Below are 14,983 nucleotides of genomic sequence, written 5' to 3' on the forward strand. Positions count from 1 at the left end.
TGTCTCTCACATAGACACTCAGGTAGGAAACTGCCAGATCACAGGACAAAAGAATGTGCAAATGCAGATGAAGCCGAACTAATCTCCGAGGTGTTGCCCCAATTTGCACCTTCACCAGCAACAAGGTCCTGCAGATCCACATCCTAATACCCGCAGCCCCAGACTAGTGCGCGCTGCAGAACTCTCACTGCGGTCTTACTACTTCCTTGTCGTTAATGTCAAACTGTCCTTCATAGGTCTATTAGCCACAGAAATTCCTCTTCCGGGAAATGCCTGTTCAGGTCTTCTTCCATTTTTCTTCTGGGGTTTTGTCAGTGTTGCCTATAGTTTCTCCCAACTTGTAACTTGTCTTTTCACTTCAAGATGTCTTTTGATAAACAAAAGTTCACTTTGATATAGTCACGTTTATCAGCCTTTCTTTGTAACCAAAGCCCAATGCTTTCTTTTTACGAAAGCTTTCCTTTCCAGAAAAAAAAAAAAAAAGGCAAGCTTTCCTTTCCTTAAAATCTCAGTTATACCTTTATTTTCTGCCAAGAGTCTGGCCATTTTATTTTTGACATCTGATCTAGAGTTTTTAAATACCTGATGTTTTAAGGATAGGATTTAAAAATATGATTTTCTCCATAGAGATACCTTTGTATCATTTCCATTTCAGTCCTTCTTTGCCCCATTGATCTGACACATCATCTCTAACAAATACCAAAGATTTAAATATGAATGACTCTGTCTGAGTCTCCATTCTATTCCACCGGCCACCAAAGTGTCTGTCTGCACATCAATATCACATTGTCTTAACTATCAGAGCTTTGTAGTAGGTCTCCCTCATTCTCAGAAACGTCCTGGCAACTTTGGATCCTTCCTCTTCCATATATGTATTTTAGAAACATCTTAACCTGTTACATTGAAAACCCTGCTGGAATTTATTTAAAAACACTCTGAATCTATAGATCAATCTGGAGCAAAAAGACAGATCTAAGTTTTCTTATTTACAAACACGGGGTCTTTCTTTACTTATTTAAGTTCTTTCATGTGTTAATTCAATTTTTTAAAAAAGATTTTATTTATTTATTTGACAGAGATCACAAGTAGGCAGAGAAGCAGGCAGAGAGAAAGGGGGAAGCAGGCTCCCCGCTGAGCAGAGAGCCCAATGCGGGGCTTAATCCCAGGACCCTGGGATCATGACCTGAGCCGAAGGCAGAGGCTTAACCCACTGAGCCACCCAGGCGTCCTTGCACCCTATGTTTTAAGTGTTTGTCTTAGGAGCTACATGGACTTTGTTATCCAATCTTTGTCTTTTAACTGACAAATTCAGCCCACTTATATTATTAAATACTGATATTTTTAAACCTGTTTGTATGTATGAACTTTTTCTATTTCTTTTAAAGCATTTTCTATATAAATTCATTATTTAAGATAATTCACTACCTAGCTCTGCCCTTAACCAGATGAGAACCTAGCATGCACGCTCTCCCCTCTTTTGTCTCCTTGCCTGCCAACCTCATCACACTGATACCACCTAGTCCAAGTTTTCACTTTCCTTGAACTTAGTTTTTCTTTAAATAATAACCTTTATCACAGTATTCAATCAACTTCATATATTCCTGACAACATCTTCTGAATTCTTCTTTGTTAAGGATTTCATTCGACAGTCTCACACCAGCAGCACAAGACTCTCAACCACTGGTCACTTAAGGGACATTGCAGACTCGGTCACAAAGCCTTTGAGGGCTTCGCCCAGGTCCTGGGGGCTTGGCTGGACCTGCTTCCTCTACTGCTATGCAGGTGTAAGAAAGACCAGGCCCAGAGGGCACCTTACTATACTTTCTGTCCATTTCCTTTCACAGGCAGGGGAGTCTCAGCTTTCTGTTGAGCACAGGCCTTGACGCCGGTCCTCTGCCTCGCCTGGAGTACACTTGAATTCCTGTTATCCTGACAAACTACCTCCAGCTACCTAAAGCCACCCAGGCCTCCGGGTTTCCACCATCTATTGCTCAGTGTTTCTGCTCCATTGCTGCTCCACAGAAACATTTACCTTTTGAGGGGGGTGATTATACATTTTTAACAGTTAATATTTCAAACAAAATATATACGCAAACCCTCTATTACAGCTGTTTGTATGCGCAAAAGCACGTCGTCTCGCCGCCAGCAGTCGTACGCACCATTTCGTTGGGATGGACCAGAAACAAATAGATGCCCGGATGCTTGTCAAAAACCTGAAAGGAGCAATTAGCTTGTTCCATCCGACAAAGTGCTTCAACGCATAATTCATCTAAACAGAAGAAGGAACACAGTAAATATAAAGACCTAGATCTTAGCTTATCAAGAGTTCCGAAATCTGGCTCTTTTGCTTGTTCTCTGAGTAAAGTTGTTCCTTTTTTTTTTTAAATGAGGCATTAAAAATGCTGATCACATAAAAGTATTTACCGATCTAAAAGCCTAACCCAGTGTGACTGATCATCATGTGTTCCTATAAGCTACTCTAACTTTACTGATACACACTTCTTTTCTTACACCTGGAGTAATTATATCCACAGGGTATCTTCTTAGAAGTATGGATATAAGTCCAGTTCCGTTAGGATTCTACATTTTGGTCCACATGGACTTTGTTTAGCACTAGTGATAAAGTGAGCTTTCCCCCCAAATGACAATTTTGTCCTACTCTGATTTATTGAATAATCCACTTTCTTCACTAGTTTGAAAAGTTACCATCATCAAACAAGCTTCCCAAACATGGTTAGTTCATTTCCGGACTCGATGCTGTTCCGCAAGTCGAGCCATGCTTGCACTGTTCTGATTCCTGCTGCTTTACGGAAATCTCTACAGTACCCTTTCAGAAGTGTCCTCAATAGACTCCTACTAATCTACCCCACCTAATGAATCAACTCTACTTTCTCAAACTTCAAACAATATTGTTAGTGATGGAGACTAGCTTTGGGAAACAGTGATGATAACAGGAAAAGCATGAAGGAAGCACTTGGGTATTGATGGCTTGTTTCTGTATCTGGGTGCTGGCTACACAGGTGTGTTTGGTGAAAAATCAACATTTATGTACTTTTCTTGAACAGAGTATCCATTAATAAATGCTTGAAAACAGACTTGTTAGAATTTTAAAACCAAATTATTTAGAACTTATTTAGAAAGAATTGATGTATGTAAACAAATCTTTAGATCTACTTTTCAGTGTGCTGAAAATACAGAGCATAAAGAAGTTAAACAACATCACAAGGAAACAATCTAAAAAATCCAGAAAGTGCATTATACATACATTACAGGGTAACTATACGGTCTCAATAAGTCAAGGTTATAAATAAATAAATTTGTGTACGTGTACAGGTCGACTGTTTTGCATTCAAAGAGATGTACAAAATATGAACTAAGGCAATATATGGTCCCTGAATGGATTCTTATTTAAACAAACCAGCCAAAAACCTCATTTTGCAACTACTGGGAAAATCTGAATATGGACTAGATACTAGGTAGCTTAAAGTTATTGTTTTTTTGGTGTGTGGGGGGAAGGTATGGCTTTTTGCTAGATCACAAAAATGTCTTCATTTTTATGAGATTCATATTAAGAAATGCAAATATAAATGACCCAAATCTAGGCAGCCATAATATGGCACACAGTAGTAATTAGTGAAAATTACTAGAGACCAGTAGTTCCCAACCACGGATAGTTTGGCCCTCAGCGCTCCAGGGTCATCTGGCAGTATGTGGCACCAGTCCGGCTGTCATCACAACAGGGGCAGCGGGAAGAGCGGAGCGCTACTGGCATCCAGTGGATGGAGGCCAGGGATACTGCTAAAGATCCTACAGCGGGCAGCACAGCCCCACAATGACGAAGCACCCAGTCCAAAATGTCGCTATGCCAACACTGAGAAACTCTGCTACAGACAAATTACAGGAATGAAAATTAACTTAAGGACAGATGAGTAAATGTGTGATAAAGCAAATACTGCAAGACTTTAGCAACTGTAGAAACTGCCCGATGTACATACGCGTTCACCGTATCATTCGCTTTTCTCTATCTTTGGAAACTTGCGTACTAAACTGTTGGGGAAAAGTATGAAGTATCCTAATTATGTGTTTAACAAACAGATTTTCAATACCGATAAAACTAAGCCTTTACAATTCTTAAAAAAGACTGATAAAACTTGTAGAACACTCATGATACTCACTAACACGCTCATGTAAAAGCAGATAAGGATATTTCAGTATTTCAAGAAGAGGAACTCGAAGCTTATTTTCAAAGTCTTGGCCAGTAAAGTCAAACAGCTGTGCCTCTCCATTGTTGTCTACTATATACAATTCATCATCGTCTCCAATTTCTGCCTTCATGGATTTTTCAAAATGATTTATGAGACGTAAGGTTTCTAATTCCCATAAAACCTACAGAAAAAGGAAAATGGGCAGTGTGCTTTATACCTTATTATCAACAGAATACTGGATGTCATGATGTTTTTAGAAAGCTCTCTAAGTATAAAAATACAGAAGTTTATGGATGCCTGGGTGGCTCAGTGGGTTGAGCCTCTGCCTTTAGCTCAGGTCATGCTCTCAGGGTCCTGGGATCAAGCCCCGCATCAGGCTCTCTGCTCAGCGGGGAGCCTTCTTCCCCCTCTCTCTCTGCCTGCCTCTCTGCCTACTTGTGATCTCTCTCTCTCTGTGTCAAATAAATAAAATTTAAAAAAAAAATACAGAAGTTTAAAGAAATAGTAAATATCACATTAGATTTGAAGAAAACAGTCATTAAACAAGGCCACTTTTAAGATATGAGTACATACAACATGAGATGTGTAAACACTGAGTTTTGCCATAAATATTTCAACATCCCTTATCAAAAGGGAATGATATGGAGCCTGGACGGCTCAGCTGGTTAAGCCTCCAGCTCTTGTTCTCAGGGTTGTGACTTTAAGCCCTAAGCTGGGTTCCACGCCCACCCCCCCCAAAGAGGTGGGGGGATGAGAAGTAGAAGCGTCTCTGTCAAAGGCATGATTAGGCCTTCTCTACTTCACTTCCATGGCCCAGCCACAGGTACCCACCTTAAAACATTAGCTTTAGCGTAAAGACACTGGTTAGGTTCATAACTAGGAAACTCTATAAATGCAAAGGTTTCCTCAACAGATTTGTAAGTAATCAGCCTCTCCTCCTTTCTATATATCCATACATAACTCTACAATCTGGCTGTGTTTTTCATGTAATAAACCAAATAATCAAAGCCACATGTTTTAAATTATACGTTTCACTTTGGTTACTATGACCAGCAAACATACCCTAAGAGTTTATACCATTTACCCATTAAAAAATGAAAAAAGAAAAAGGAAAAAGGAATCAACCAATAAAATAACCCAAGCCATTCAGATACATGAAAGTAACACTACCGAATATACAGACTTAAAAACATAAACTGAAAAAAACCCATACGTCATTTCTTAAGGGTGTTTTATATCACAATGACTAAAAGTGAAGGGTCCTAAAATTCTGCTTTAGGTTTCCATTCAATTCCATCCGTCAATCCTGGCTCCTGAATGTTTCCAAAAGAGTTGAGGCTTCTCCTCTTCGTTGTTACCAAGCTCTGAAAAGTACTGTCCATCGGATGTAAATTACCTCATGCAGGAATGGTAAATCGTCCCTTGCTCTGTGGTATTCGGCCACACACTCTAAGCAGTAGCAGAGGTCTTCATCAGCTGTTTGAAACTCGCCAGAGTGGGTCCTGGACGCATAGCGCTGCAGGAAGTCAACGGTGGAAATGCCACCTGGTGTACACCAACAACATGTGCTCATTCTGCACCTGCATCCAGAAAAGACAACCTCTAAACACTAAAGAAAAGTAACAACACTTCAGGCCTCTTCTGTGGGACTCTCCTCTCTAATTTAAAATGTGCCTCCACCACATCGAGAAAGTCCTGCTGGCCAGCTTATCAATTACTGCCTAACCTCAAATCTGAACCCACTCTGAAGAACTTTATCTTTGACACATAAAAAATATGATGAAACGAAAGCACTTTGTTACTAAAAAACATCATGCAATACACAACTGTACTATAAAGCAAGCTCAAAACTGTGTGGTATGGATAGAAAGTTACGGAGACAAAAACTTGTCATTGCCTTCAACGTATAGATTTTGGAGTTTTCTAGTGATGTACTGGAGCCAAGTCAAAAGTTCAGGGAACCTTTACATTCTTAGAAGACATTTTCCCAGAAATTCATGGAAATACAAATATCCGTTAAGTATTAATCCATACCAATAACAAAAACACAAGAGAACTTTCTCTGATTTAGAAAGTACAGATACAAGAATCTGCACACACTGCATATGAACTGCTGCCCATAACCCACTGTAACCTGTATTAGCTACAAATGTTAACCTATTGCTACTAAGTTTGATATTTAACGATTTTTGACTATCTGCAACTTTCCGTTTGTATAATACCATCACAGCCTCCACCATCCAAACTCATGTGAAAGCGTTAAGCTAAACTAATTTTCCAAATCCTAGCAGTCTCAAAAAGAGCAAAGTAACAGGACGGTACCAGGAACAGGAGAAAATCCCAAGAACCAAACGCATCAAAGGTTTTCATAAAGATACACAAATGAGGAAGGTTTATCAAAACTACAGACAGCATGGAAATGCGTGGATTAGGATTAGCAAATGGTTCAATGGAGGCCAAAATCCAAAGAGATCTTCAATTCCAATGAAATGTAATAAAAATAAGATACTATGTTTTTATTCCTAACTAAATGCATATAAAAGTAAATACGAAACTTGCCATCAGTAAACACTGTGTCATGGCTAAACATGGCTAAAAATACAAGGGGAGCTTCCAAATACCATAAAGAACTCAAAATCCAAAAGTTTGTGGGCATGTCAAAGAAATAATTGCAGCCAACCTGAAAGAGCTCTGGATGGCCAAAGCTGAAACAATTTGATCAACAAAACGAACAACGTAACTGTGGATTATAACCCATAGCACAGATGCACCGGAGTCTACCCGGATATCACTAAATGACTGCATGAACAAACAAGGGTGGGAGACCAACCTTCTTTACAGAAGAATTCCAAATAATACCTACAGATACTCTCCATTCCAAGAGGTGGAGCTTAATCCCGCCCCATCTTGAGTGTGGGCTGGACTTGCTGACTCACCGCCGAAGAAGAGAGTATGGAAAGGGAGATACCGTGACATTACAGTGGAGACAGAGGGCAAACACACACTTAACCAAGTAATCAAGGCTCACCTCACTGTAGCTGATAACCCCTCACCTAATGTACTGAGGAAGGAACTTCAATTGTAGGGTGCTCCTCCAAACCACCCCCTCCCTTCTACGCATGAGAAAAACATCAGACAAACCCAAAGTGACAATTGTCTCCACAGCTATCAGCCAGTCTGCAAGAAGGAAGAAAACCACACCCAAGAATGAAGCAAATGCTCTTTCATATGGAAATGATTTATTGGGAACTGGGCCAGAAAAATATCCAAGCCTGATCTTCAGAAATTTGACCTTAAGGGAATACAAGCTGGTACAGCCACTTTGGAAAACAGTGTAAAGTTTCCTCAAAAAGTTAAAAATAGAGCTACCCTATGACCCAGCAATTGTACTGCTGGGTATTTACCCCAAAGATACAGACGTACTGAAAAGAAGGGCCATCTGCACCCCAATGTTCATAGCAGCAATGGCCACAATAGCGAAACTGTGGAAAGAGCCAAGATGCCCTTCAACGGATGCATGGATAAAGAAGATGTGGCCCATATATACAATGGAATATTACTCAGCCACCAACAAGGATCTATGCATCAACGTGGATAGAACTCGAGGAGATTATGCTAAGTGAAATGAAAGAAAATTATCATATAATTTCACTTGTTTGTGGAACATAAGGAATAGCATGAAGGACATCAGGAAAAGGAAGGGGAAAAGGAAGGGGGTAAATCAGAGAAGCGGACAAACCATGAGAGACTATGGACTCTGAGAATCAAGCTGAGGGTTGTAGAGGGGTGGAGATGATGGGTAGTAAGCCAAGTGATGGGTATTAAGGAGGGCACGAATCGCACAGAGCACTGGGTATTATTTGCAAACAATGAATCATGGAACACTACATCAGAAACTAATGATGTACTGTATGGTGACTAACATAATCATAAAAATTATTAAAGAAAGGAAATTTGACCTTAAATTAACTATCCAACAAATATAAAATATCATCCTATATAAGGTGAATCAAGTTGCAAACCCAACTGTAAACTATACACTAACAACTAAGTCCTTTTCATAACTGGACGTGACATCTTCCTCAAGAAAATGAAAACTGGTTAGCGGGACATAAAAGAGTCCTACCTTTTTTAATGTGTAAAGCACAGACATGCATAAAGTCCATAAAGAGATATATAATGTATTGGTGGTTTAAAATTCGTGGGATATTCACAGGAAAGAAATGTCTAAAACATTTCTTTTCAGGGAGGGAAAAGGAACAATAAAAGGTTAAGAAACACGGCCAAGTCACTGAATATCTAGATATGGAAACGCAGCAGTGTGATGTTTTTGAATGCATTATCATCCTAAAACTCAAGAGTGAAAAAAATCTCTGCTAACGGGAAATCAATGACATCTTGATAGAAAGTGTATTTCACTGCTGAGGGTTTTTTGGCATAATGCCAATTCCTAAAATAGGCTGATTTTTAAAAATTTCTTTCCTTATTTTCTTATCATATCATTGATTGAAAAATGATTTACAAATACATAAGTAAAATCAAATACATGCATTTGTCTTGTGAATTTTTTTAATTTATTGAAGTACTAACTATGCTTTCTTTGTGCTTCTGTAAAGAACTCAGGGTGACTTTCAACATTAAAGCTGAAAAGGACATATAAAAAGGGACATTTAGAAAACATACAGAAAAGGACACTAAAAAGGAAAAATCAAAACTCATTTAGAAGAAAATTTCACTAAGTCCTAAATTAGGAGCTTCCAAAAAAAGAGCAAAATAAATAAATAAAAATGTGAGTTACACAGTCCTCACTTGAAAAATAGAAATTAAGTCTTTGCTAATTCAGCTGGAGAGTCCGACTCTTTCCTGACCTAATTCTAATTCAATTACATCCTACATCCTGCCCACGTGTGCAGCAAACTAGGGAATACCAGGTAACATAATGGATACTGTGGTTTTGCAGAATATAAAATTATTTTATTCAAGGAAGAGTTCCTTATACCTAAAACGCCAGTAACATAAATACTATGAAATTCAAAGTCTGCAGAAGCTGTTTTCTTCCGGTGATCTCATTCAAAGTGGGGCGTGAACTTAAAAGATCTAAGATCTGAGACTAGAAAGTGAAACACCCTGGAAATTTCTCAAACATCATCAGTTGTATCAAGCAGGATTTATGCAGTCAATCAAAACTTTGGAAAAATTAAGGATGTGAAGTACAAATAAACTAGTATAACTTTAAAATAACACTTAACGACAACAAAAAAAACCCTTTCTGCTAAGAAAATTAAGGAGTCTTACTTCACTCACTCAGAAAGCTATACTACTTCCATATCCCAGAAAGCAGAACTCAATTTTCTTGCCTGTCATGTAAGAGATGAATGCCATGGGCCCTAGAATACAGAAAACAGTGCGACAGAGCATGTCAACAACAGAAACAGTTTCTAGGATTCCTCTCAAAAGGCCATAAATAGGTGGTTATGTCGCCAAATCTGAAATCATCACTGGCCTGATACTTACGCCAAAAAAAAATCTAAATGAAGTATATCATGTTTCTTTTACGGGAAAATGGCAGATAGGTGACCCTAAATCCTGTTAAGTTTTTGCACAACTCAGGTCTCCTGAAAGTCAGTTTTGTTGATTTTGCTGGATTTTAACTGCTTGGAACCATTACGGAGTCAGAGACGGTGGTGTCCAGGGACCCCTCTAACTGCAGAACAGAAATAAGAGCCGCACTCTGGGCACCACCAGAAAGAGAGCGGATTTGTCAGAAATACAGGATGCTTCACCGACTTTCCAGACTTGCCCTGAGGATACCTTTCTCAGTATTAGCTGGCCAGAAACTTCAAAGAGCAATCACTTCCCTCTACCCTTCTCAGCTAAACTTCTTGAAAAAGTAATCTAGATTCACTTCCTCGACTCCTTGGCAATCTGGCTTCTACCCTCACATTTCACTGCGTGTCTTCCCAGAGTCCCTAATAATCTGTCTTGGCAAATCCCAGACGTTCTTGACTCGCCTCCCCTGGAGCATATGGAATGCCCACCATCTGTTCTTCAGCTAGGACGACATACCAACCTCCTCTCACTTCTTCTACCTCATCTCCTTCACAATCACCTCCTTTTTTCTCCCGAGTTTCCGAAGGCTTGCCTCAGCACTCCTCGCTCGACATCCTCTTCCTGAGTGACCTAATTCAAACCACGGTTCCATTACCATCTGTAATGAAGCCACCCAAGGACCAAGGATGCAGGTACCACTCTCAGTGTGATGATTCACTCTAACGGAGCCACTCAATCAGTGACAGCTCAATCAGTAACCTACCCTAACCTACAGTTTCTAGTCAATATCCAACCGCGGGAAGCCAACCTCACCTGACAACCACGACAAAGTCAAAACAGAGTGAGACCCTCCCCTTAAATCTGTTATTCACACTGTGTGCTGACATTAGGATCCCTTCAGTGCTCAAATCAGTTACCTGGTAACTATCCTACAGTCTCCCTCCCTTAACCCCCATCTTCATGAATTCCGTAAAGTCCAACTCCCTTATCGTCTCTGCACTTTATTCTCAGTGACCCTGCCACCGCCTGAGTAGGATGAATATTATTTTCACCATCTGTGTGGATTACAGAAGCCTAAATATCTCTGCCTCTGGTTTCATCCACCACCAATATTTCCTCCAAAATGCGGGTGAAGGGCAAACCAAAAACTGAGTTTTGCATTCTTACAGTCCGGGGATAAAGTTCTAATTTCTGACCTCCCCAACAGAAGGCCTCCCTAACCTGGCTTTGGCATTTCCTGCCACTCTCCCTCCCTTGCTCCTCCGAAAACGCTTCGTGGTATGTGGCATCCCCTGCCTTTGTACAAGCTCCTTCAACTGCCTTCAACATCCGCCTTTCATCCCTCCGCCTGGTTCTTCACCCGAAATGCACACCGGAGTCACCAAAGGAACTAAGAGAGGAGATAAGTAAAATTCAGATTCCATTTTTTTAAGGAACGTCCCCAGTGATTCTGATAAAAAGATCTGAGCGCTTCCTGCCTGCCGGGCGACCATGAGCGTCGCCACAGCCCTGGGCTTGTCGGGAGGGACCCGTCCTCTCCCGTCTGCCTGTGAGGACTTCTCCGCTGTCCTCTCGGGCCTGGCACGGGTTTCCATTCCGGCGCTCCCGGCGCTCACTGGGGCGGTTCACTTTGGTCTCCCACCCCCACCCCCACCGGCTCCGTCCTCACTAGTCCCGAGTCCATCAGGGCAAGGGCTGTCGGGCAGGTTTCTGCTCCAGTGCTTCACACGTACTAAGGGGCGGGAAAGTGTCCTAAACGTTTCTTTAAAAAACAAATACCTGGGCTAGCGGCCTACAGAGAAGTGATGCTCAGCCGAGATTCCGAGGCTTACTTGGGAGCGGGTGAGGACTTGCGCTCACACATACCCAGACTCCGGCCCCACGAGAGCATTTCTGGAATAAGACAGAAAACGTCCTCATCAGTCCTGGGAAGCGGAGGCAGACGGTACCAGCCGGTCAAACGGCTCGGGGAGGTCCGCCGGCCGGCCGGGGGCAGCGCTCGGAACACGGTGCGTGCGCTTCCGACTCCGCAGGGGACCGGCGGGGCACCGCGTCCGACACCCCCCCCCCCCCCCCCCCCCGGGGGGCGGGGGCCGCCCCCCCCCCCCCCCCCCCCCCCCCCCCCCGGTCCGGAGAGCAGGTAGCCGAGCCCTCGGGCCGCCAGTACTCTTCCTCACCGGGGCTTCTTCCCCCTGCCAGCACCGCGCCCGGTCCTCGCCAGCCGGAGCCCGTCTTCGGCCCCTCGCAGCCCCGGCAGGCGGGGAGGCGGACAGAGCCCCTCCGCCGGCCGCCGGCGCCTCCAGGCCGGGAGGGGGGCCCCCCGGGACCCGCACTCTCTCCGGAAGGGGGAGGCGCTCTCCCGCGAGCCCCCGACGGCTCCCCGAAGAAACTACGCAGTGGCCAGACCAAAGGCAGCTCGCACGAGACCGCAGAGGAGACGACGGCGAGGAAGGGGCAGGGGTCCCGACGCCCGGGACCCCGGGTTGCAGGCGGCGCCCGCGGGCTGCTCCCGCCTCTGGCGCCGCAGCCCTCCTGAGGGAAGCGGCCCCGCTCGCGCCGCCCCTCCCCCACCCGCCCGCCCGGGCCTCACGCGCCGCGGCGGTTACTCCACGCGGCCCCGCGCACACTAGTCGCGCACGAGCGCTCACGCCCGCCGGGTCGCGGCCTCGAGCCCGCCGCTGTCCTCACCCCGCTCGGCCTCACGTCGGCCGCTAGCCCATCTCTATGCCTCGGCTCAACAGTCGGCCGAGGGCGGATGCACGGGCCAGCACCCGGGCGCCTCCGTCCCCACCCGGTCGCCCAACCCCGGGGCTCCGCGCGCGAAGGCCCCGCCCTCCCCCCGCGTGCGCGCGGCGTCGGCCCAACGCACGCCCCGCCCCGACTGCCGCGGGCTTGTTTTGGTGTGCCAAGGGGCGGGGTGTAGGAAGAGGCGCACTCGGGCTCCGCCGCGAGGCCGTGACGTTGACGCCACTTCCGGGCTGCCGGGCTCGGCCAATGGAGAGCGTCCGTGTTGCGGAGGGCGTGGCATCGGCTGCGGAGCAAAGCCCCGCCCAGGACTTGCTTCCGGTAAGGGCCGCACGCTGGCCCCCAGCCCCGAGGGGTTCGGGCTCGTACGCTCTTGCCTTTTTGGTTCCGTCCCTTGTCTTCTCTTTTCAGCGCCTCAGGTGCTTCAACACGGTGTGCTACAGATCGAGGACTTGTTTCTTTTTGATCGCCTTTAAATACCTAAAATATAATAATACGTAATCAGCACCTCCTTTGGGGGCTTAGAGACTCCTGGGACTACAGAAAAAGGATTCCCGAAACTCCGTAGAGACAGCAGCAACCACCACCGGGAAGCCCGCCCGGTTTTGACCGCCTACCCCGGCCTCGGGAGGGCGAGGGGGCGTCCACCTGCCTCCCCTCACACGGCGGAGGCGGGAACGGGCCGCAGTGGCCGCTGCCAGACCACGACGCGGAGGGCAGAAGCGGCGGCCTCCGCGCAGGGGCCGTCCCCGGAGACTGAATGGGCGCGGGGGGCGTGCGCGGCCGGGAAGACCCTCCCGGCGGGGGGCGTGGCTCGGCGGCTCCTCCCCCCGCGCTGCCGTTGTGGCCCCGGAACCGTCCCCCGGCCGCGCGACGGCGCGAGGCGCGACCGTTACGCGCCCGAATTCTCGAGCCTTCGTGCCGCCCCTCCCCCGCCCAGGACCGTTACACGGTCGTAGTCGTTACACGCGTGAGCGCGTGTCCCCGCGAAGGGACGGCCGGGATTCCTTCGGCGCCGACGTCGCGCCTGTGGTGCGGCCCTGGCTTCTCGCGGAAGGCGCCGCCCGCCCCCGGGCGGACGCGGGATCACCCCCGTGTTCCCCCAAGTCCCGAGCGGGTCCGGGACCCCAGACGCTCCCGCGGCTTCACTTCCAGGGCGGGAGGCTGGGCTGGGGACAGGTCTGTGAGCGGCTGCGTGGGGGTCGCGAGACGCGTTTTCGCGGATTGAAGAAGGCACCTGCCCGCGGAGGCAGAAAGTGCTGGATTCACGGTCTCCTCCGCCTCTGAGGCTCGTGAGCCTTTCAGTCCGGCCGCCGCGTTATCGCGGCCCGGGGGCGGCCCGCGGAGCGTGTGCCCGCTCTCCGGCTTCGCGACTTCCACCGAAGGCGTCTTCCCGCAGGTTCTGACACGCGACGCTGTGTCCTGTGACACTCTGACCCGGGGCGCGCTCCGGAGCCGGGAGCCTGCACGACCGGGCGGGCAGCCCCTGCCGTCGAAGGACCCCAGTGCCCCCCGGTTATGAATACAAAATTAGCAATAAAATGAGTATTTGGAGTGACTCGCACAAACTATACGTTTTTTCAACAGACAAAACCCACTAATATTAAAAAAAAAAATCCCTTCCCCCCCCAAGAAACAAACCTCAAACACAGCTCTACTAAAATTGTGTATTTTTGCCTCACGCACTTTAATTGCCTCAACCGTAAGGTCGAAGCTCATTCTCAACAGCGAACACAAAGGGAATGCAGTCTTTTTTCGCTCCAGGGTGGTGAAATTTTATTAAGAGTTTATGAAAGTTTTGGGGCGCCTGGGTGGCTCAGTGGGTTAAAGCCTCTGCCTTCTGCTCAGGTCATGATCCCTGGGATAGAGCCCCACATCGGGCTCAGCAGGGAGCCTGCTTCTCCTCTCTCTGCCTGCCTCTCTGCCTGCTTGTGATCTCTGTCAAATAAATAAATAAAATCTTAAAAAAAAAAAGTTTATGAAAGTTTTGGGGCGCGGGTGGCTCAGTAGAAGACACAACTCTTGATCTGAGCTTGTGCGTTTGGGCCCCACGTTGGGTGTTGAGATCAAGTAAAATCTTAGTGGTGCCTGGGTGGCTAAATTGGTTAAGTCAGGCTCCTGATTTTGGCTAAAGTGGTGATCTCAGGGTTGTGAGATCAAACCCCAAGTCAGCCTCTGTGCTCAGCAGGGAGTCTGCTGGAGAAAAATTTTCTCTCTCTTCTTCCTTTCCTTCCGCTCCGCTCCCTCGATCTCTGTCTCTCCCTCAAATAATAAATAAATCTTTTTAGAAAAAGGATAGGGGTGGGTGTCTGGATGATTTAGTCAGTTAATCATCTGCCTTTGGCTCAGGTCACAGTCTCAGGATCCTGGGACTGAGTCCTGCGTGGGGCTCTCTGCTCAGTGGGGAATCTCTTTCGCCCTCTTACTCTGTGTGCAGGTGCACTCTCTCAAATAAATACATGAAATCTTTAAATAAATAAAAG

The 14,983-nt window shown here is 46.1% G+C and overlaps 1 protein-coding gene across 3 annotated transcripts in view; it reads right to left on the reverse strand.

Moving 5' to 3' along the window:
* The window catches only part of LOC111146140 (senataxin), an 82,254-nt gene extending 69,753 nt beyond the window's left edge, over nucleotides 1-12,501 (reverse strand). Inside the window, exons 1-5 of one of the 3 annotated variants that reach the window (XM_022501554.1) lie at nucleotides 12,444-12,494; nucleotides 11,535-11,648; nucleotides 5,602-5,785; nucleotides 4,176-4,386; nucleotides 2,160-2,269 (exon numbers count right to left, since the gene is read on the reverse strand). In XM_022501554.1, the coding sequence (XP_022357262.1) occupies nucleotides 2,160-2,269; nucleotides 4,176-4,386; nucleotides 5,602-5,778 (498 nt within the window). In that variant the 5' untranslated portion in view covers nucleotides 5,779-5,785; nucleotides 11,535-11,648; nucleotides 12,444-12,494. Of the gene's footprint in view, nucleotides 1-2,159; nucleotides 2,270-4,175; nucleotides 4,387-5,601; nucleotides 5,786-11,534; nucleotides 11,649-12,443 lie in introns of those variants that run through there. The other 2 variants (XM_022501553.1, XM_022501552.1) reach the window with 2 other exon arrangements.
* Nucleotides 12,502-14,983: the final 2,482 nt, after the last annotated feature.

The sequence above is a fragment of the Enhydra lutris genome, unplaced genomic scaffold (assembly GCF_002288905.1).
Source record: "Enhydra lutris kenyoni isolate GAN:26980312 unplaced genomic scaffold, ASM228890v2 scaffoldscaffold13, whole genome shotgun sequence".
Taxonomy (NCBI): Eukaryota; Metazoa; Chordata; class Mammalia; order Carnivora; family Mustelidae; genus Enhydra; species Enhydra lutris.